General features: G+C 41.6%; 1 protein-coding gene across 2 annotated transcripts; it reads right to left on the minus strand.

The window, feature by feature from the left end:
• Nucleotides 1-5,680: 5,680 nt before the first annotated feature.
• dhx38 (DEAH (Asp-Glu-Ala-His) box polypeptide 38) lies at nucleotides 5,681-23,102 on the minus strand. 2 transcript variants are annotated; one of them, XM_005929553.3, is made up of 27 exons: nucleotides 22,823-23,102; nucleotides 21,798-22,126; nucleotides 21,358-21,551; nucleotides 20,941-21,102; nucleotides 20,686-20,848; nucleotides 20,213-20,334; nucleotides 20,059-20,135; nucleotides 19,821-19,976; nucleotides 19,146-19,307; nucleotides 18,919-19,026; nucleotides 18,064-18,188; nucleotides 17,823-17,960; nucleotides 17,389-17,575; nucleotides 16,847-17,032; nucleotides 16,626-16,766; nucleotides 16,327-16,437; nucleotides 15,984-16,100; nucleotides 15,788-15,895; nucleotides 15,578-15,690; nucleotides 13,463-13,671; nucleotides 12,330-12,484; nucleotides 11,560-11,715; nucleotides 11,177-11,311; nucleotides 10,659-10,784; nucleotides 10,475-10,570; nucleotides 8,794-8,915; nucleotides 5,681-6,734 (listed from the first exon to the last, which is right to left on the minus strand). In XM_005929553.3, the coding sequence occupies exons 2-27, from the start codon at nucleotides 22,121-22,123 to the stop codon at nucleotides 6,653-6,655; spliced, it is 3,777 nt and encodes a 1,258-aa protein (XP_005929615.1). In that variant the 5' UTR covers nucleotides 22,124-22,126; nucleotides 22,823-23,102; the 3' UTR covers nucleotides 5,681-6,652. The 2 variants fall into 2 exon arrangements, with proteins under 2 accessions (XP_005929615.1, XP_005929614.1); XM_005929552.3 differs by having other exon boundaries at nucleotides 21,358-21,554.
• Nucleotides 23,103-23,321: the final 219 nt, after the last annotated feature.

Genomic DNA, 23,321 nt, shown 5'->3' on the forward strand with positions numbered 1-23,321 from the left:
GGACAGCATTGTTACAGACGGATGTTAGCTTGTAATTTAGTCAGCTGACAGTCGATGTTTTCTCCCTTCAGCTACTGTATATCGACCAGGCCTCGGTGACACAGCACCTGCTGGAGGCTTACGTGCTGTGCTGCTGGGTCACTTGAGAATAAGATTTGTGCAAGTGACAGGCTTAAAGAGACGTGACTGGCAGAGCTTAGTAATGCACATGAAGTATCATTTGGCGTGAAGCAAACAGAAGGGTTGATTCTGTTCATCTAGATGTAGCGTTTTCTGAAAACGTTACGTCTGGATGAACAACTCTTTGGATTTCCTTGCCTGGATGGTTGAGCATGAATCAACACAAAGAGAAGGGTACACGGATTGTTTGCGTATCTACTACAGGATGATTCATTGTCATGTAATAATAATTTAAAAAATAAAGCCCTTGTTATGTTCCTGAGTAACTCTCCACAGAGTAGTGGTTCACACATTCAAAAGATCTCTGGTTTGAGACCCGAAGGAGACAAAAATCCATGGAAGAGCTGTGTCAGGGAGGTTACCTGGCACAAACATCTGTACAAAATCAAACATGTGAGTTACTGTGACAAGGAAGTAGCTGAAAGAAGTTTTATGTAGCTGAGCATTTAACACTTGAGAATTTTTGCTTCTTTTAATGACGAGGTACTCTGACAGTTGGGTCATTTATTTTGGTAAGACTAAAAAAAAAAGTGAAGCAGCAGAAGCCAGGACTCCGTATTTTTGAGGGAGAAATACAGTTCAGGCTCTGAAAACACTGGATCCTTAATGAGAAGTCTGATTGTATATGTATGTCTCTTTCTTGTGCTTTTGCAGTTTTCGGTTAGCAGAGCAGAGAGCCGAGGGAGGAGGAGCATCACTGCGAAAACCTTTGCCAGCATTTGTCCATCCAGCAGCCAGCAGTCATGGCAGCTGGATGGAGGTTCAGCTGAAGAGCTTGTCCTTGAAGTTACTTCACCCTTAAGAAGGCAATTCTTGAAATGGACAGACTGCATCACTCCAATGTGAGGGGCCTTTAACATCTTAATGATTTTTTTTTTCAATCGTATACACTACCTATTTAAAGTAAATAGTTCAACGATTCTGTAATACCAGACTATAAAGGTGGAATATAAATGTTTATAATGTTTGATGTGTTTCTTTCCTTTCCTAGTCAGAATGTCCTGAATGACATTTTTTGTGTTGTTAAGTTGAACAAATTATTGGCTTAAAGTAATAATAGTCTATATTTTATGGTTAAGTTTCTTTACACTGTTTTCTATAAAAGTGTAGCACTTTTGTTTGGAGTCACAAAAAGCATCTTCTCCTAGAGCAATAGACCCACAAGCCAAACTCCAAAATCTTAATGAGTGTACCCAGATAGACAAGAAATTGCATCCAAATAAAAGAATAATAAAGGCATCTAAACCGTAACAAGTCTGCCTTTGTTCTTCCACTCCACCCACCACAAGCAGGCATTGTTGCAGCTTTGAGGGCAGCTCTGAGAGTTCCATGCCCATCGGCCTTCAATCACATGGGATGTCTGAGTTTGACAGTATAAAGTCTTTCTTCTAGAATAAAATATAACCCCTAAGCAATAGTGGATGAGCTGTTAGTAGCCATGCAGTCCACAGGGATCTAGACCAAGCATGGTAGTACAGTATACACAAAGTGCTGGTTAGGGATAAGACAATGGACCAGTAAAAACATCACTCGATGCCGCAACACTTAAATTTCTCACCATTTGCTTCTGTTAGCAAATATTTTTGTTTCAATGGTAATATTTAAGTTGGCTTCACCAAAATTAAAAAATAAATAACGCTCTTTAAAAAAGTTAGTCTGTTTAAAGGTAATTTCATTACTATAAAAGTATTAAAACACCCTCTTTAAAAAAAAAAAAAAAAAACCTTCACCCACCGAAACTGGATCTTCTACCGTAGTCCTGCACCGCTCAGTCATTCCAAACCGATTGTGTCCATCTTTCCTTTGATGTGTCAGAGAACATCATTGAGGATGCAGCGTGAGCTCGAATAGATTTTCCTTGGTAAGATTTTCACTCACTGGCAATATGGAAGGTTTCACTCCTGCTTTACACCAAGAGGACATCATCAGTTCTTGTCTTGGTCAAATCAATGGACAACATTCTTTCCAGCATAGCGGTCAATATGCAACGCTTAAGGTGTCTGAGGAAACTAAAGAAGACCAATAATTGTTATTAATAACATGGATCTCCCAAAGGATTGTATTTACAGGCTTTCAAATGTAACTATAACATGCACATAACCTACAAAGGTCCTGTCGCCCTGTCTGTGAATATCTGTGTGCAGGAATGTCAACACCGCAAATGGACCAATTATATAGTAATTGTGTTTTTACACAAAGAGGAACTCAAACATCTAGCCAGTGCATTCATGGCCACTTGAAGATGGTCACATGTATGAGTTCATTTGTCCATTGATTTGGTTAGAGAGGACCTTTTGTGCTTTTGATTCATTTTTCAAATACGTGCTGTTGTATCTCTCTCCTGACTGTCTTCATGGGCTGACAGTGATCTGAACCAAAAATTTCAAATTTTGATTCAAAATTGACACCGATTTTCATCATGTGTTTAGTTACTACTAATATCAAAGTGCCTAAACATGCTATTTAAAATTGTTTTTTGTGTGTGCACAGTTTCACGTAATGACAACACTGGTTCATCCCTCGAGTTGGATCCCTTTTTATGCTTGAATGATTCACAGGTCCGTGTTAAGTGGCTTAAAAAGGTCTAAAATGGTCAGGTACAAGAGTGGACTGAAAATGAATAAACAAGCATCCAATGTTCAAAGAAAAACTTTGGACCCTTTGGAGCAAAATATAAAGAAATGAAGGCGACTCGAGAGTTTTGCATAGTTCTGCCTGTATAACTATTACAGTGGAGGTGCTCATATTGAACATAGTGTTTCAAATAGTGAGGGAGATCAGTCTTGGCCCCCCATTTTTTTAGGATCTCTATGATGAACTCTAACTGGGAGCAAAGAAGCCCCACCTACTTGGCTGGCTGAAAGCGAGGTGGAAACGAGCTAAAAGACAAAGGATAAGGTGAAGGGTTCCATCCATCCTCTTCCACGTATCCAACTGGGGGTCATGGGGGGACTGGAGACAATCCAAACTGCCTTTGAGCGACTATAAATAATATATAATAACAATATATAGTTAAAGTATGAAATTATTTTTGAATTGTCCAACATAAACTAATCTACTCACATTATAATTAGGAGAGTCAAAACCCAAACATAACAGGGTGAACTTGGTAAACATCCTCCCAGCATCACGCTGGCACTTAGCATTTAGCACCATTGCACTAGGGCTGAGTTCAGCCATTACAGAGCTTGTTTACCATTTTCATGTTGTAAATGACACCTGTTATTTTGGAGCAGGCCATGTCACGTATGACATTCTTGACATTAAACATCATTTAAACTGAATTTTATAGCAAAAGTAAGTATTTTTGCTATAATCATAGCAATTAGTGGAAAAAAATGATTTGCAACTGATTAAAAACCCTTTTTTGTGCTGAAAAAACCCCCCAATTACAACTAATTTGGCATGATCTTTGGCGCTAACGTGAATAGCTGTAAAAATAAACGAATAAAAATCACAGCAAATTGATGGTTGCGTAGTTTAAAGACACCACAGGTCATTTATTTTAAATCTCTTCTCTCTTTTTTTCCCCAGTTTCTTACAGGGACACTAGACACAAACAGGCTTTTGTGCATCAGTTGCCGCTGCCCATTTGCATTGCATACAAAGGCACTCTGCGAAAGCCATTTTAAAGTGAAGGACGGTTAACAACAAGCATACATTGCCTCCTGTTTCCATCACAAACCACATGTGGGTTCAGAGCTGTTGAAGGTAAGGGACTACAGAAAACGGGGGTGAGGTGTGGGGTGTGTAACATTCAAAATTCAATCAAGTGAAGGCCATCTCCAGCAGGGTAACAGTGTGTGGAGGCAGGGTGGGGGGAGGGAAAACTCAGCTGAAGTTTCCACTGGGCCTGCTGTGTTCCTAATGCAGCCTTGGATGTAATTGGGTCCCAGAAGGCTGTTCATTATTGTGGGTGAGCGAGGCAACAAAACAGAAAGAGGTAGAAGGAGAAAGAAAATGTCTCATTCTTTGCTCAGTGTCTTTGTCCTGGCACCATTATGGGACAAGAGTTAATTAAAAGAGCAGTTGATGCCTCTGTTTTTCTCATCAATCTCACTTCTGCTCTTATTAAGTTTGTAATGACAGCAGAGCTTGTCCCTGTCAGCCACCAGACGCTCGACTGAGGGGAAGGCGAGGGCGGGGCAGTTAATGTGAGAGACAGCTCATCTCAACAAATCTCACAGTGGTCAACAGCTAACATAATCCCTCCATCACATCTCGGGGTGACGATGTATAGTCCGTGGAGGATGAGCTACTTCCATGAAAAGGCGTCTGCTTTATTCGGGGTGTGGCAGGAGAGCCCGTTTAAGAGGCGTGGCTTTACGCCCTAATCCTGTGGCTCCTACATGCAGCGCCTTGGAGGCCATTTTAATTCCTCCATCATTACAGGCACCGTCCCTGGAAAGCTTTAGTAAAGGTGACTGCTGACACTGTCATTCACAAGGACAATTTCAAAATGTCAGCCCATAGCTGAGATTTGTCTCATTAAAGTTGGTGGAGTCCATTATATCTATCCCCTCCTCCACCTGCCACACTCAATCAAGATGACTTGGAGAAATGAGGGGATTGAGGAGACTCATAATATGCTTATTTGCATTAGAGTTACAGTGAGACAGACGATCACTGACCAACAAGAAAGGCCTGTGGAAAAGGAAGTCAGCTGAGAGGGAAAACACTGCTGGCATTTGTAGAATTCACAAGCAGACAGAGCTTCGTTTAGTCTTTCCTTGCACATTGATGCCAGCTGGCAGGAAAGGTTTCCTCTAAGAAACATGAAAAAACAAGGGAAAAAAAATCTAAGTGTGACTGTGATAAAGACGCTGGCTCTCCATCCAAGGCGTTGTTCAATTTACATACAGCTTTAATTGCCCAGCTCTTCATCCAAAACATATCAGCACACATGTAGATGTGAGGCTTTCACTTTGTTTCCCTTTGATCAGTTTCACTCACCTCAGTTCTTAAATGTGAAGCTGACGGGGGAAATTTCGCATCATCAGCAATGTGGCTGCGTTTGGGTAGTTGGACAACGTGCAGACAAACCTCTGAGCCTCCAGTTTGTTTTAATCAGCTGTTACCTAAGCTTTTTTGGATGCTTCCTTATTAACACTTGGCAAACTTTTCCAGTCGTGGTCGTCTCCTCCCGGTCATCTTCTTCTCAAACTTCTTCTTTGTGACTTTTGGAGTATTTTTTGATAAAATATGATGAAAAATATTAATAAAGACTCAACTGGTTGGTTAACAGAGAACATTGTTACCTTTTCAGTGCCCAACCTCTGGGTGTGGAACTTGATTTAATGGCGGACATGCTTTATGATCATAGTTAATGACTTCTAAATTGATTGTTTGCCACTTAGTTTTAATAGATACATAAGCAAAAACTGAGTTGCATCATTTTCACTTATCAAATCATTATTCACAGCACTGCAAAACCAACCAATGTTTTGCATGAATGTGCAGAAAATGCATCAGAACTACACTGGATTTAAAAAAAAAAAAATTAAAATTGCTAATGTTTATTTTCATTTGTAAAATATGTAGAAAGAAAAAGAAACATAAGCTGAGTTTCATGTAAAAGGACGAAAAACCGACACACCAGTCTATGTGAAGCTGCATGGCATTCTGATCAGCTGAGGGTAAAGAGGAAGGTGCACACCAACAAAGGCATATGAGCATTTCTGAACATCTGTTTCAAGGAAAACCAAAAAGGTAATGTTTGCCATAACAGTGACACCGTTTATATATTTAATCCAGCGTGGTGAAATAATGAAGCGATGATCAGCCACAGTACGTTGTTGGAACAAGGTCAACAGGAGTTAAAAAAGGTCAATTGCCTAAGCCTGCATGTGAGTATTAGGGCGTATGACAATACGACTGTAGAGTCAGTAGACACTCGTGCCACAAGTACATTTTCAATAGTGCTTCTGTCTGTAGAGGAGCACTTCAAGGTGGCACGTGTCGTTCAAGTCACAACACTGCAAGAACTAGTAAATACAAGGACATGAAGACACGTAACACTTACATCAGCTTACCATTTATCAGCTGCACTCTGACAATACCGTCAGGAATATAGAAAATTACGTTTGAGTTTTTAGTGGAGGTACAATTATTGTCAACACCTCTCTAAAAGCCTTTCAATAATAAGCACATATAAATACTGTTTATGGGGGAACAGAAAGAAAGAAAACAGCACAGTCCTTTTTCCTTAAAATGCATCATGGAAACAGCTAGTGAAGGTGATGGAGGTGGAGGGAGGCTTTCTGATCAACCCAGCTAGTCTCCAAGTCTTGTGCCTTATACAAGTTCTCACTCTAGTGGTCTGAACATGAACTGCAGCTGACGGCCACACTGGGAGGAAGAAATGGCTGAAAGCTGCTCTGCTTTTGCTTTTGCTGGTGTGGTCCGAGCCTCGATGACAGTGACTGCTTAGAAGCGGAAATGGATCGGGAGCTTCTTACTTCCAGAAGCCGTTTTACAGTCCGAAGCGGGCGGGGGTGCGTCTGGGTGTCATGGGGACCTCTTCTTTCCTTCCTGGCGTGCAGATTTTCACCGCCCTGAATCAGGAGAGAGAAGCAGGTGCAGACAAGTTACTTCCTGTGGCAACATACACAACAGGAGCTTTATTCCTTATTGCGGTGTTTGGTCAACACTGAATGTTTCCTACTCTGGGTTAAAAGAGCTGGGTTTTTTAAAGCTGCGTGAAGAGGAGAATGAATGAAAAGAGAGCGGCGTGTCTCTGTGAAGAGTGTTGGGACGTAGAGCCTGACGCCTCTGACAGTGCAATCTATCATCTTTAATTACAGCAGTGTGACACTGACACTTCTCTCGTGCCTTCCTCCTGCTAACACACACACACACACACACACACACACACACACACACACACGCACACCTGCAGCAATTACAACAATCAGGCCATAACCTCCTTCTGTCAATCTGTCCCCGCTCTCTGGCTTACCGGTCACTTTGGGAGAAAATGTTGTGCTTCCCTTAACACAAACGCTTCCAGTAGCTCCATTAAGCTCAATGAACATGAATGTCTGACTGGTGGTGCATGTTTTATAACAGTGATATGCTTTTTTTTTTTAGTGTAGTGTCAGCTGGCCCACTGACCATTCCTAAAGGACTAAATATATCTGAATACTTGATCTAACATGTTCCAGCTAATTTTTAATGTTATGTAAAGTTTTAAAATGTAATCACTGCTGACTGGTGTGCAACTGCACTATATGACAGATAACTACATCTATTGGTGCACTCAATTAGATTTTTACCGCATGTTCAGTTTGTCTGATAAATATTGTTTGTTTATTAAATGCTCCCCGCTCTCAAACAGCAGAAGTGGTAACTCGAACCTGCTGGAAAGTGCAATTTACACTTTACTATTACTAAATGCTTTTCAACCTAATATGTCAACAGGAAGCTGAGACTTTTCTTTTGAAATGTATTTAATATTTAGGATTTTTAGGGGGGGGAGTAGAATTCATAAGAAGACCAAGCACATTACAGAATAAAACTGTCAAAATCTCTATTTCTGAAAACATAAGACCATCCAACCACTTTCTTCTTCTGTCTTAGTGTGAGGTGCAGGATACACCCTGCAGAGGTTGCCAGTCTATTGCAGGGCTAACACAGACAGAACCAACCAGTCACGCTCCATTCACACCTCAAGTTAATTGAGAATCGCTGATTCACCTGACTCCGTGTATACTGTGGGAGGAAGCCACACAAGGAGAACATGCAAACTCCACACAGAGAGATGGTGCTAACCATTGGAGTTAAAACTTGTTGCGTTGTCTCTTAAGCATTTCATATAGAACAAACACACAGGCTCCAAAAACACTCAATGCTCCCCATTTATACACAACACAAGCAACAGGGCTGTTTACTAATTCACAGCAGTGATCTGCGCTGCTGAGCAGGGAGACGGGTGATAAGCAGCTGCCACTCGAAAGCACGCCCGACAACATATTTCATCCCAGTCACACTGAACTCAGAGAGGAGACGCTCGTGAGGCCCGCCAGAGGACAAAGACAGCCACGAGCCCAGGAGAGCCTTCAACTTCATTATCACACGCCCAGCTTCCTCTTCTTAAATCTGATTCTTAATCCTATACCTCGAGTGTGATTATTTTCAACATATCTGTCACAGATGTGGCCACACTAAGCTCGAGACAGAAAAACCAGCTGATTAATTAACAATAAAGGGACTTTTTTAAATTTGTCTTTATAACCCTATTTCTCTATGTAAAGCTCTGAGATGGGTGTGAAATTAATTTTTTTGGTCTAATTTGAAAATGAACATTCCCCTCCTTTCTCTGTTCTGCTATGGCACAATTTAAATTGCTGCAGTAATGGGGGTCAGCCAGGAGTCAATATTATTTCTTTTTGTCTCGTCTGGAGGGACCAGAGGTGAGAAAAGCTCATCATGAAGAGTGAGAAAGGTGGAGTAGAGGGAGGGAGGGAGGGGTGGAGATAGGGGATTGGCAGCAGGGTAGGTAAATTAAACGTTTCTAATCTTGACTGTGTATGGAAAATGAGGGCCACAGGGAACTATTGTTGGACGAGGCCCGTGTAGAGAACCAAAAGGAGGGGAGATTTGTTGCCGCCTTACCTCACGCTGCCGACGTTGTTCTTCTTCTCCTGCTCTTCTCGACGAGCTCGCAGCTGCTCCTCGGCCATGGCCATCTCCTCCTCCATGTTGGTGATCTCCTCCTTGGCCCTGCGACGGTTCTCCTACAAGTTGAACACGGACAAATGGTTTAAAAAGAAGAATACAGAAATGTTTACATGCACAAGTCAATGTTAACATGTTATTCTAAAATCAGTGCTATTAACAGTCTCCGCTCTTCTGAGAAGAGAATTTTATGGGGCAGGTAAGTTTAGTTCGTTTCACTTATAGATCTGTCTTTCTGCCTGAGGATATTTCCAGGTTGGAACAAGTGACTCCACCTGTCTACCACTGCCGCTTATCCAGAGGGAGGTGCTGGACCTCATTCTCCCAGGCCAACTTCTCCAGCTCATCCGGAGGCACTCCAAGGCGTTCCTAAACCAGCTGAGATGTTAACTTTTCCAGCACATGCTGCTCTGCCCCGGGGGCCTTCTTCCACTACGGCCAGAAACACCTCACCTGGAAGGCGTCCAGGAGGCAGCCTCGTCAAATGCCCAACACACCTCAACTGGCTGGTTTCGATGTTGAGATGTAGCAACTCTGAGTCCCTCACCCCGTCTCTATTCCCCAGCCACCTTCAGAGGAAGCTCATTTTTGCCGATTGTATCCATAATCTAATTTTTTTTGAGCTTGCGTTCATAAGGTGTCAATCTCACGCCTCCCTATCCCCTCACTTGTGAGGCCCGCCACAGAAACTCCTCCATTTGGGGCAACAGCTCATCCCCTAATCAGAGTGAGCAATCTACCCTGAGGAACATGGACTCAGACTTGTAGGTGCTGGATGCTGATTTAGCTCACTGGTTGAGCAGGTGCCTGAATGCCCTACAGCTGAAATGCAGTGGGCCTGGATTCCAGTCTGACCTGCAGCCCTTGGCTGCATGTCTTCCCCTGCTTTCTCTGCCCGTCTTTCTCTTCTCCTCTTTGCTGCTAAAAATATAAAATAAAGGTAAACCCTAAAAATAAATCTTTGGAGGTGCCAATTCTTATCCCAGCCACTTTACACTGTAGTGGAAGCTGATTAGACCAAGACAACCACATCATCTGCGAAGAGCAGAGACATGATCCTAAGTCTGTCAAAGTTGACACCACTTGGCTGCGACTAGGATTTCTATCCATAAAAGTTATGAACGAGGGCAGGCCTGATGGGAAAGGATCCGATTTGGCGACGCAAACCAAGCTCTCACTACGACTGAACAGGGAATAAATGGTTCATAGCAACGGGGCAGTCAGCCTGTACTCACAGGATGCTCACAGGGACACGGTCCACAAAACACATGTAGACTGGTTGGGCAAACTCCCACGCTCTCTCACACAACTTTGAGGTGAATAAAGAGCCAGTCCAGTGCTCCACAACTAGGATGGAAACTACGTTACTCCTGAGTCTAAAAAATCTTTTTTTTAAGAAAAGTTGCCACCACACTGAAAAGCTGATAAGGACCACAGCTACGGGTTACAAAGTAAATCTGAGGGGTCAAAACAAAAACAACACAAAAATGTATATTTTATATTTACACAAAATTTCCCACCTCTCCTTCTGACCTTCCTGTCAGAGCCGCCTGCTCTTTCACCCCTTCCACAACCCCAGCATCCACCTGCATGCTGCTCCACCCATTTCTTGACTTACCTGTCTGCTTTTTCCAGCATGTTTGATGCTATAAAACATGGGTCCCAGTTCTGCTAGCCACTCTCCATCCACTGCAGTCACACACTGCATGTACTCCTGCAACACAAAGCACAAGTTAACATCAGCAACATTAAAAACCATCAACTGTTTTTTGCCAAAAATCTGCAGCAGTCGGTCTTCTTACCTTTGTGGTCATTACGAGCTCGTGGTAGATGATGTAGTCGGGAGTGTAGCCCATACCAAACAGGGAGCTGGTAGGATGGAGGTGACATGGCATACCTGTCCTCACATTCACATATTCCCCAATGCCCTGGGAGCAAACACATGCATAAATAAATTAAATGTTCAGGATCCTGGTTCCTGCAGTGTGCCTGTGTCTATGTTTGCACTATAAGGTCAGAGCAAAGCAGGTCATCTGGGCTAATTTGCTTCTCCACCTGGGTTGGACAGCAGGAAAATAAATTTAAAGTATATCCAGCATTACTATGATTGCTTGGGTTAGCTGCCTACACATAAGTCAAACTGAGAACCTTGATTATATAGTCATGATTTTGAATTTCCTTTCAGATTTTACCGCTGTATTAATGGGAGGCCAGGGGGGATATTTCACCACTCTGTAATTATGCTGCTATAAATCTGCCACAACCAGTCGCCACCAGGTGTAACATATTAACTGAAGGAAACCGTAAGTGAAGAAAGTACCTTGAGCTTGGCAGCCTGGTGGAAGTAAGCAGCACAGATGCATTTTCTGATGATGTCCCAGTCTGAACCACAGGAAACCAGGTTCATCCTCTGCTGCACCATGATGTCCTTCAACTGGGAGCGTACCTCACGCACCTGCACAAACACCGGATTTATTGGAGGTAGACCCCAACAGACAAAACAAGTCCAACCTGGCTGCTTACGATTGTTTTAAAAATACATATCATTGCAATAATGTAACACCCTGAAAATCTCACAGGATTTAAACTTTGCCCAAACAGCAAACTTGACACTATTAACCATTAAAACTGCACAATATTCATATAACAGAGTTTACAAGTGCAAAGTGAATGAGAGAATAGGTGAAGCAGTGCAAGTCTGACCTTGCGCATGGCCTTGGTGTGGATGAAGTGCTCGTTGCACCAGATGCTAGAGTAATTGTTGTTCTTCCACTGCATGTACACATTAAGGTAGGTGAGGTGGTCACTCTCGGGGACTGAGAACTTCTCCCTCACCTGGTCACTCTCCTCCTCACGACCCTGTAAAAAACGCACAGACAGAGTTTAATATTTAAAAGTGTTTATTAGTGTTTAAAAATGTAACAGCTAACCAGCGTGTAGCAGAAACGTAATATTATACGTCAAATTTGTTTGGATGGAGTTATGTTCCCCACCACGTAGCACAGTCCAACATTCATTTTCTTCACTTTCTCCTTTACTTTTGTTTTTTTTTTTAAGTCTCCACTAATTCCTGAGGGAATTATCAGACTTTTAAGCTGCTAGTCACCAACTGTGTCTGTCTTCTGTCTGGTACAGTGAATTAGCTTTTCCACTGAAAAGGCAACAACTAAAAATAATGCCATGAGGGTGCTAAGAGTGAGCCAGAACAGTGCGCGTCTGAGGCAGAAACGATACGAAAGGGGAAAAAAAAGGAAAGCTTTTAAACTCCGAAGAGCTCCCTGGGCTTTACATGGACCAAAATATACTAAAACAGTGCAGATGTCAGGCTTTTGATGTGATTCTCATGTCATCATTTGCTTCTTAGAGCAAACCTTTTCACATTCAAGAAGTCATGTGACGGGAGCTCATATTTATTTTCGAGAAAAAACAACAAATCAAATTCTTAAAAATTAAAAAAAAAAAAGGAGTTGTACCTTAGGTCTGTAAAAGATAGCTGGCACAGACAACATGGAGACGATGATGAGAATGTCAGCACTGCAGCCCATGTCACAGGACACTATCAGCATCTTAGAGAGGGCGGGGTCAAGCGGAAACTCCACCATCAGACGTCCCGTTGGTGTCAAAGCTCCTGAAAGGACGACAGAGGACACCGTGACAAACTCAGCGTGTGTGCAATATAAACGTACATGACATGTAAAGAATGTAGGAGGGACAAGTATTAAGATGAGTGGATAAGCTGCTTTTCCATCAAAAGCCTGCTGGCGTAAGGGAGAAGGCAGCATTGTGTGACACTTATTTATCTTTCACTGTGAGAGAGTAGAATGAACTGCTGACAGCTGAGAATACTTGTAGGGGAAAAAATAGAGTGTGAGATCAAAAAACTTTGCAGTTTCTGATTTAAATGATTAGACGAAAGAGTCTAAGAAGCTTACGAGGAGGAAAAGCAGAGTAGCAGAGAAGCCAGTTTGGGGCAGGTAAGCCTTAATCAGAGATAATCTGCTGTTAACACACCATACAGGGAATCATCAAAAGTCCCCCCTTATCCCCAAATCCCTAAATCCCCTGGAATCTGGCTAAGGATGAGACCAAAATGAGACCCGACCAGTCAAATCAAACACAGGATCAGTTACTAGGCAATTACTCCACTGGCTAAACCTCACAACTGTCTCCTCCAGGCCTGTTTGCAGCGTCTGCACTATCAATGCAGCATCCTTTACAGAAGCCGGTCTCGTGCCTGTTTGGGGTGTCACAATCACTATGTATCAGCTCAAAGCAGCACTCAGAGGGGAAATGCAATTCCTAAATACCCAATATCCTCTATCATCACTTCAGGAAAATGATTTATATTGTTTGGCCCTACTGGAAAAAACGACTGACCTGGGCTAAGTCCAGCCTGCTACAACAAATTTGGTATATAATTTTACATGTCCATTTAACACAGATGGAGGATATAGAAATACATTTAGACTTAGTTTTATTTTATGTCATCACTAATCGGAAAATATAATACTTGTAATATAATAATTGTACGCTTTTTTTAAAAGTCGACGTACTAGAAATCAATTTAAATGGGGGGAGGATTTCCGGTTGGACACTAGACACAAACCTGTGTTGTCCAAAGCTCCCAAGATCCAGAGCTGGTACATGGAGTTGAGCATGTTATCCTCAGGTGGTGGATCCATGAAGTGGAAAAGGAGCAAATCCTGAACACCCAGGGACTTTAACAGCAGGACTACGTTGGCCAAGTTGGTTCTCTGGATCTCTGGTATGGTGGTAGTCAGCATCTCGTTCTTAAAGGCGCTCTGAGTGTACAGCCTGTTCGGGCGGAGGAGACACAGAGTAACGGTCAAACTGGTTTGCTTGTTTTTGAAGCAAACAGAGCTTGAACGGAGAAGATGAAATATGCTCATCTTATTATGTGGACACGCGTCATTAGGAAAGTACCGAGCATACAGTCAGGTCCATAAGCTTTCGGACTGTAAAACAAGCCACTGCTGTGGATTTTAAAATCACACAGTCAAATAACTGAAATGCAGACTTCCAGCTTTAATTTGGAAGATTTTCATTATTTATTTTTTTACATGAACTGCAATTACAATTCAGTCATTTTCACACAGTTTGAAAATGTTTCCTTTTCCCTTCTCTTCCCATGATTTGTGAACAAGTTAATTTTGCTTTTATCTGTTACATTTTTTTCCTAGAACTGTGCGGGCTCTTTTAAATGTTTTATGGAAAACTCTAATCTGGATTTCCCATTCTTGACTTTAAACAGTGGTCTGCACCTCATCAAGGAAACTCCTGATACCCCCACCTACTTGATGGTGTTTTTGACTTTGTTAGATGTTGTGAAGCTGCTGACCTGGTCAGTACAATCATTATTTTTAAGAACATAGCAAATTGTTGATTCGACCCCTCCTAAAGTTTCTGCTGTCTCTTAAAGGTTTATTTAGTTTTTTGTTTTCAGTCTAACATCCTTCAGTCGTTAAACCACGAGGGAACAGGCCTCAACCGGTCATGATACTCCTTTCAGTGAACTTATTCTCTAACTTGGTCTCGAATTCCTAAACAGTTATTGCAATAATTTTTTATCAAACCCTTTGAATGAAAGCAAAAGTCTACATTTTATCTTATTGAAAGTCCACTGTGGTGATGTACAGAGGCAAAGAAAGTGTCACTATCCAAATATTTATGGACGCGACTGTAGAACGACTGCAAAGGGAAACTCCTTAAGTTAGAATTCAGGGAAACTTCCTGAGCATGGGTTAAAGTATCTCTTTCAGCAATTACAGCAGTCTGGTGTAGGTGCTTATAATTACAGGATGATTTGAACATTGAGGGATTTGAGCGTGTGTGGGTGCCTACTGCAGGCACCCACACATGCTCAAAGGATCTTTGAACAGGGAATTCTCCACACGAGCTGAGTAAATCACCGTGAATCTCTCTGTGCGCTCTCACATCCGCAGCTGCTCAAACGCCTCGACTGCGCCGTGTAAAGCTGTTCCAAAACCGATTCTTTGTATATTTTTGTGAGCTTGTGTGTTAAGAGCAGGTGGGTAGGATTTATCTCAGCATACGTGGGCCTCACAGCTCATTTCAAATACAAAATGCTTCACTATGTGTAGGCACGTCAGCAAGTCTCTATAATATGTTATAATAAGTTATAATATATCCAAAGAGCGAGAGGTCAAGTAAAACCTCTAAAAGGATCTCCTTTCCTGCCGTACAAACAGTCAAACTGCATGAAATCCTCCAGAGATTAGGCTTCTGGCACTCTCCCTCCTTTGCTGCCTCTGTCTGTCTTGAAGGCATGGCCACAACACACATGAACACAATTTGTGAACACATTAACAGTTCAACCAGAATGATGCAAGCTTTTTAGACAAGCAGGAGCAGAATAAAAGCCTGACTCTAACCCCGGGTGGTTTGTTTCTGAATATGTGCCATTCAGCCAAAAATACATTTACAATTGTAATGTGGAACCGGATTGCACGTAGTTACTGTGAGAGGGTTTTAAAGCAGGCAGAATGAGAATATCTTCCCTCTTAAAGGATCAAGAGACTTTCAGTATTGAAAACAAGAAAAAGCCTGAGTTAAAAAAAACAAAACTGCTAAAACTGTAAACTATGCACTAATTCCAGCTCAGAAATCCTGGAATGTGCCATGTGAATGTGTCTGCACAAATACCGAGTGTGCATAAAGCAGACAAGGGCCTGAATATTACCTGTAACATTGCCCTGGTCCTGTACGTCCTGCTCGACCAGCACGCTGGTTGGCATTAGCTTGGCTAATAGGATAAACCTGGAGCGCGTCCATTCCAATGCGAGGATTAAAAACCTTTTGAATAGGGAAAAAAAGGGAAGTAAATATCAATGGTGTCACTTTCCTTAAATACTGTACAGTAATAAAAATATCTTCAGCGGGATTGAGCTACCTTAAGTTTGCAATAGCCTGAATCCACAACAAACATGATGCCATCCACAGTGAGGGACGTCTCTGCGATGTTTGTAGCGACTATGCATTTTCTCACACCATCTGGAGCCTAGCAAGCGGCGAAAGAAAATTAATCAGCTGAAGGTTATTAGTTTGCGTAAAATGTTTATTTCAATTAATTCACAAGTGATAAAAACCTTCTGGAAGATCTTGGCCTGGAGGTCAGATGGAAGCTGAGAGTAAATGGGAAGCACAGCTAGAGCAGGAGCATTTTCCAAGTCTTCCAAACGCTCCACAATCTGATCCGATGTCACCTGCAATAACAAGGAAATACTGAAAACTTTACCAGACTCTAAAACTAAGATATTTCCTCTATGTTTTTATTTTATTTTAGTTAGTTTAGTTTTCCAAGTTCACAAAATTGATTCAGTTAGTTTTCTCAAAAATTTTGCTTTTCTCTTTTTTACTAAAACTAGAATAAGTTTGGTGAGAGCACACAAACCAAACAAGAAATATATATATCACGGTCATGTTGCTTACTTCAATGTCCTCTTGCCCAGGCATAAAAATGAGGATGTCTCCCAACAGCCCACTGAGGTGAATCTGCAATGCTTGCTTCACAGCTGCCTCCACGTAGTCCTCCTGAGGTGTCTACAAAGCACCACACACAACAAATCATCCAGACTTTGCATAATATATGAACTAGTTGTATTTCACAAACTGAAAGCTTCATGTTGAGGTAAAAATATGGCAACCTAATTTACATTTATTACCCGTATGATACAAGGTTCACAGAAAGGCTCTTATACCCGAAATAAGGAATAAAATCATAAACATACCTTGCTAAACAAAATGTCAACTGGAAATGTTCTCCCTGGAATATGGAATATAGGTACGTTGCCAAAAAATGATGCAAACTTGTCAGAATCCATGGTTGCAGACGTAACTATGAGTTTCAAATCAGTGCGCCGAGATACAACCTGATAGGAAAAGCAAACAGAAGTGAAGAGCTTGCTTGACATCATCGAGTATTCTTCTCATAAAAGTATGTTGTACCGACCTCACGCAGCAGACCGAACAGCACGTCAGTATTCAGTGAGCGCTCGTGAGCTTCGTCCATTATAACAGCACTGTAGTGGTCCAGGTCCGACTCCCTCAGTGACTCCCTGAGCAGGATTCCATCTGTCATGTACTTTATCAGAGTTTTCTCAGATGTACAGTCCTCAAATCGGATTGCGTAACCAACCTAGAGGAAACATTGTCAAAATAATCAAGTGAAACTGGAAAAAAAAAATGTGAGAGAATGACCACTAACCCAATACTCCTGTGTGACATGCACAGATATTCATTTTAATAAAAATGAAAGGGGGGAAGCAATTAAAGCAAAGATAGTACCTACTGGCAGAAGTAAAACAGAATTATTTTAAACCCTCTAAAAACATAGGTTCTCCCTTTACCTACTACTATTTTTCAGCACTTGAAGTTGATTATTTCAATCACTGCCACATTCCAGGTCGCTAACAAACCTGATATTTTCCTCCTGCCCACTAGATGGCAGTGTTACACAGAATATGCAAGATGGCTCCAGTGTGTTGGCTTTACCTCCTCTCCGAGGTTGGTGCCGATCTCCTCGCTGACTCTCTTGGCCACGCTCATGGCAGCCACTCTTCTGGGCTGAGTACAACCCACCATGCCGTATCTGGTGTAGCCATCCTCGTGCAGGTACTGGGTCAGCTGGGTGGTCTTCCCACTGCCGGTTTCCCCAACAACAATCACTATGCTGTTGTCCCTGCAGTTTGCAGTAAACACAATTAAAAATTGAAGGTTATATTCAAAGAACTCATCTCAGTTTTAATGCGGGTTTCTTGTGACTAATTCCACCATCCATTAAATAGTAAGAAAATCAAATAAACTGCTTAGTTGATGAGTATAAACAAATATTTGTCCAAACAGCCAATCACCCACATCCCTCTGTCTTTTAATGTCAAACACATTTTAAAGGTGGAGAACAACCAACATAGTCTTGGTATCAATACCTTATGATATTCAGAAGCTGCTGTCTGACTGCAAAGATAGGCAGGTACTGTCTCTGCTCCAGAATGCTCTTCTTCTTAGCAAATTCACTGCTGGCCTCGCTCTTCTCTTTCATGTGGTCTGCAAATTTTTGCTCTGCTCTGTAAAGCAAACAACAAAAAAATGAATACAGTAGATCAGACAAACACTAGACTTCAATGCTACAAGCCAGATTATTAATAGAGAAAATGTCTGTCAGCTCACCTGTAATCTACTTTGCCGTCCTCTCCTACAGCTTTGCCCCCTGGCATGTCTTCATCCTCCGTCTTCTTAATACCCATGATATCCCCCAACTTGGTGCCCGCCAATTCCCAGTGTTTGTGCTGTGCCTGAAAACATAATTAAGGGCAGGTACACATATTCAGATCAGAAAAAGAGTGAACACAGCATCTGGTGTCAGAGTCATCCAATAGTTTTGCCTCATTAATGATTTATTCCTCACACCGACACGGATTAAAATATTGTGATTATTCATTTAATGAAGGAATGTTGGACAACAGTAGCATAAGACATGCGTTCGTAAGCCTATCACAATTCATTTACATATTAATTTCATTTGTTAGAGATTTGGATCGTATGTGGCTTCCTACACAACTGTGCAATACCAAACTACACAATGTATATGACAGCTTGCACAATAGGGCATTTAATAGATTACATTATTACAATCAGGAATCTGTAATATGATCATAGATCTGTTATTATCATATTATTATTATATAATATATCTACTGTGAAACACTTTCAGGCATTTTAGATGTCTAGAATCTTTATTTTGTAATTCCATGAGGCAGGTGTCCCATCAGTCCCACGTTCATTCTGCAGCATGACACAACAATCCCAAAACCAAAGCCAGTAATAAAGAAATGTCTTCAGTGTTCAAAAGGGCAAGGAATCCTGCAGCAGCTTTACATACTTTTGCACACTAAGTTATATTGTGCATTGCACTAAATGCCATTACCATTCTCAGACTGAACCAGCCTCAGTATGAAGTCTGAGGCAGGGTCACTAAATCCTTTTCTGTGAACCTGTCTGAGTGGAATTGCATGCCCAGCATACCTTCTTTCGCTCTTTCTGCTCACGATGTTTACGGACCAGCTGGCTGCCCTTTCTAGAGATGATGGCCATATCAGAAGTAGGATCTTTCACAGGGATGACAGGTTCTGGCTGCGGGAGGACAAACACGCACATATTGACACTAAAATTGATAAGAAATTCCTCAAGCGTAATCATGAGACAAATATAACATCTCAGAGATTGGAAATGTTAATGATGAGAGGCTTTACCTGTTTAGTGAAGACTATTCTTCCATCCAGGAAGGGAGGGACCAGGTTATGAACCAGCAGGTGAACCTTGGCGGCATTGTCCTCCTCAAAATCTTCATCCACTTCCAACCTTTGCACCACACCACTGGTCAGCATTCGATTGGTCTCCCACCGTTCGTTATCCTTTAACAAGAATCACAGCCTCTTACAAAGATATGCCCACACAAGATCACCGCCCCATCTCGGTGTCTTAGACCTTCTTCTTCCCTTTCTCTCTCTGTCCCTTCCCCCCGTCTTGCCACCATGGGGAGCAGGGCTTTCAGCTGCTCTGCTCCTCGACTCTGGAAATATCTCTTCCATCTCTCTCTTTAAGACCCAACTCAAAACTCATTTGTTCAAAATAGCTTATTCCACATAACCTCTCCACTCTGCTATTTGAAATTTGTTTTATGACTTATTCTTTTATGATTGTGTAAACTGCTTGCTTTTATGTTGCTTTTATTATTCTGCGTCCTTGAGTGTTCTGAAAGGCGCTTTTAAATAAAATGTATTATTATTATTATTAAAAGACATGCACACACACAAAGGTCACCTGCATGCAGTGGCAAGTCATGTATGCAGATACACAGAAGATTTGCCACTGCATGCAGGTGTACAGTTCTGATTTTGGTAAATACTGAAGCAGAATGGTTGTACCTCATTGATCTGTCGTTTCTGGGCAGATATTCTTTTTTGAGTCTGCTTCTGAAGTATCTGCTCTCTCTTCTTTATGTAGTCGTCAGAGGTGGAAGTGAAAGGGTTGTGGAACTCATCATAGCCTTCATCCATCATGTACCAGTCTCTGTCAGCTTGCTGTAATTTCAGTTAAATAATCAGATAACAGAAAAAAAATGCTTATGTATGAGGCATGAAGGAGTGATAATTTTGTACTCACCTTCTGGTCTTCCTCCCACTGTTCTTTCTCGTCCTCATTATCAAACATAATTCCTGCACCACCTTCTTCTTTCCTCCCTGAAGAAAAGACAAAGAAATTAAATTTCTCCGGCATACTATAAATGTTGAATGAAGGTTCAATTTTTTAACAGTACCTTTTCCTTGTGATAAACGAGGTGTGGACCCCAAATGCTTTCGGTCATTGGCCCATTCATTATACTTATAGGATGGGGTAGGCAGGGGCGTGTCGTCAGGATAACGACCTGATCTAACTGATCTAAAAGCAGATAAATGATGTTAGCATCGAGTGGCAGTTAAGCATTTCACACAAAGTGCAATCATATTTACAAAAGCCTCTGATGAATCTAAGAAACTGATGATAACAGTATGATCATAACACTTGGTGATACGCAGCAAAGAGCTGCGAATTATATTTTTTATAAAATACAAACAGCCATGCTGCCAGATAACATTTAGAGCTGAAGATAATTCTAAATGCAATTCAATATATCGTATTCTGTGTGGGGTCACATATATAATATCAGTTTTGATCAGTACAAAGAAAGAAATAAAAATTACAGGTCCTGAGTCACAAAAATGTAAGCTACAATACACGACAGTTGCTCACCTGTCCCTTCTCTCACTTTCTCGGCCAGAGCGTTGGCTTCTTTCCGAGCGGTCGGACTCTCTGTGAGACGGGGCAGGGGAAGGAGATTCCCACTGGGAATGCCTTGAGCTGCCAAAACCACTGTCATCCTCATCCCAGTTGGAGCGGGAGGGAGTGAAAGAATCTATGTAAAAACAAAAGAAGGTAAGTGATCAAGTTGAATACACAACATTTTGTACATGGCAATAAAACAAATTCAAATAAAAGCAAAACAACCTCTGGGACGACTCTGTGGAGTTTGGGGTTCATCTCTCTTACTGCCCCGGCTGATGCGATCGGACCACCCATCCCTCTGTGAGCGTTCACTCCTCTCACTGCGCTCCCAACGCTCCGACCGACTGCTGCTGCTGCCACGGCTATAGCCGCTCTCGCGGTCATCTAACAGACAAAAGCAAAGGAATCTCAGCATCCTCAACTGATCTAATATTTGCTTTCATTATCACCTGATCTACAACGTTGAAACAAAAAAACAAACCAAATAAAACAATGGAATATCCAGAGTTTTGAGTAGTTCTTTCTTACAAATACTAAAAAAAGGAGAAAAAAAATATCACACTAAAATCATGATGGATGGACTAAAACCAAAAGTCAATTTTAATGACTATTAGAAAACCAAATGATTTATGGAGTCACCTCTTTCACTGCGTCGGTCTCTGCCCTTATCTCTACTCCTTTCTCGGTCTCTCTCTCTGTTTCGGTCCTCTTTAGAGGAGGCATAGACTCCATGCTCGCGCCTCTCCTTCTCCCTCTGCTGGTGTCTGCGTCTGAACTCTTCGCTGACCCCTCCAGGGTTTGAGGGCGTCTCTGAACCAGTCACACGATACTTCCTGCTAGCGAGACAAAAATAAAAGATTCTCAATTACATTATAGCATTTCTGATGAGAATTCCTCAGTCAAGTACACCATGACTTTTTGCTCTCTGCAACATTTCCAAGTCACGATCCCATATACGAATAAACTATAAAACAGCACATTGTAAAAACTTTTTCCACAAGCCACAATGAAAGCTTTTTAAGCTCATAAAATGAATTGAATACCTTTCTATCTATTCTTTGTAGAGTGCTCACACTTACCTCTCTTTTTTAGCAGTGCTATTGTCATCACTGTCTTCTTCATCAGATCCAGAGTCACTTTTACCTTCCTCCCAGTCTTTGTAGGAGGTAACCTTTGACTTCTTGCTACTCCTGTCATCACTGCTAGAATCTGCTTGTTCCTTAGTCTCACGCTCCTTCCTTTTCTGTGCTGCCAGAAGATCCAAGCCCAGTAAAGATGTGCGTGGAGTGGGTGCCCGAAATACATGGGGCTCTGCAGCAGCGCTCTTCTTCTTTACAATCAGACCTCCAACTTGAACGGTCGGATCGGATCCTTCCAGCCTATGCATTGACACGTCATCATCCATTATCTGTGAAGAAGTTATGATATGAGGAGTGCTAGTAATCTTCGCTGGTGATATCACCATTGATAACATAATTACATTCTATCTCAGGTTTTTTTTTTTTTTGCATATTTATTACACTTTTATGTTGCAGATCATCAAACTAAATTTTAAATGATGATTTTACTTATTAAGGAAAAAAGTTAACCTGGTCCTATGTAAAAAAAGTAATTGCCTCAAGTGCTTGTGATAACTACTAATGAGTCTTTCACATCATCCCAGAGGAATCACCGTGCCCACACTTCTGTCCAGAACTGTTTTAATTCAGCCACCTGGCAAAGCATCACGATTGGATTCAACTCCAATCGTGTGTATTTACTCGGGTTATATTTACCAGGAAGGAGACAAATACTTTTTCACAGCACTGTATCGATAGGCCGTCATTTCACAGTCATACTCAGAGTCCAAGCTAGGCTCCAATCAATAATCCAAACCACAGAGTAATAACATTGTGACTTATTTCCCACCAAAGATTTATTTAAGTCACATATGTATTAGTACCTATCACATTAATAGTATCAAAACCTAACTTGAGGCTCTATACGCTTCCGCTGTAGTTGGTAACATGCTTACGTAAGCTCTACGCATTATATTTACGCAGCTAACATTGCTCCATAAAAGAGCTCGTGGGTAAGAGTTTCATTTAAAAAAACTATCACATACCTCAGACTGAGCGGCTAGCCTCGGCTAGCCTTCGAGCTGCTAGTGTCCAGACGGGAAGGCGCAAAAATGCCGCGTGTTTCTGTCAGCGTAAAATACAAACACTCTCACATGAACGTAAACATCTGGGGCCAACTTATGAACCACAAAATGAATCACAAAACCACCACTAATGGCGTCAGAGAAAACGATTAACGATCGGTTTTCGTAAACTCAACGCGTATGTTTACAGATGAGGGAGCAGCCATTGCAATCCCACAATCCTTCTTCTTCTTCTTCTTCTTCTTTGTACGGCGATACCAAACCGTACATATGAAAAAGCGCCGCTTCTGGTTTGAAGTGATTACTACATCTCTTATATATTTTTTTTCTATATTTTATGTTCAGAATCAGAAAAGGGTTTATTGCCAGATGTTGAGCAGATTTACAACGTTAGGAAATTGCTGCGGTACTCAATGCGAAACATACTATAACACAAACACTTAAATAAAAAACAAAAAAT

Source organism: Haplochromis burtoni, unplaced genomic scaffold (genome assembly GCF_018398535.1).
Source record: "Haplochromis burtoni strain Fernald_Lab_line unplaced genomic scaffold, NCSU_Asbu1 Contig_50, whole genome shotgun sequence".
In the NCBI taxonomy this organism is placed as follows: Eukaryota; Metazoa; Chordata; class Actinopteri; order Cichliformes; family Cichlidae; genus Haplochromis; species Haplochromis burtoni.

Coding starts and splice junctions, on each gene's coding strand:
- dhx38 (XM_005929552.3), bottom strand. CDS start 22,123: ATGGATGATGACGTGTCAATGCATAGGCTGGAAGGATCCGATCCGACC. Junction 17,576..17,822: donor CAGCTTCTGAATATCATAAG/GTATTGATACCA, acceptor TGCAAACTGCAG/GGACAACAGCATAGTGATTG. Junction 8,916..10,474: donor ATGCTGGAAAAAGCAGACAG/GTAAGTCAAGAA, acceptor TTCAACTTGTAG/GAGAACCGTCGCAGGGCCAA.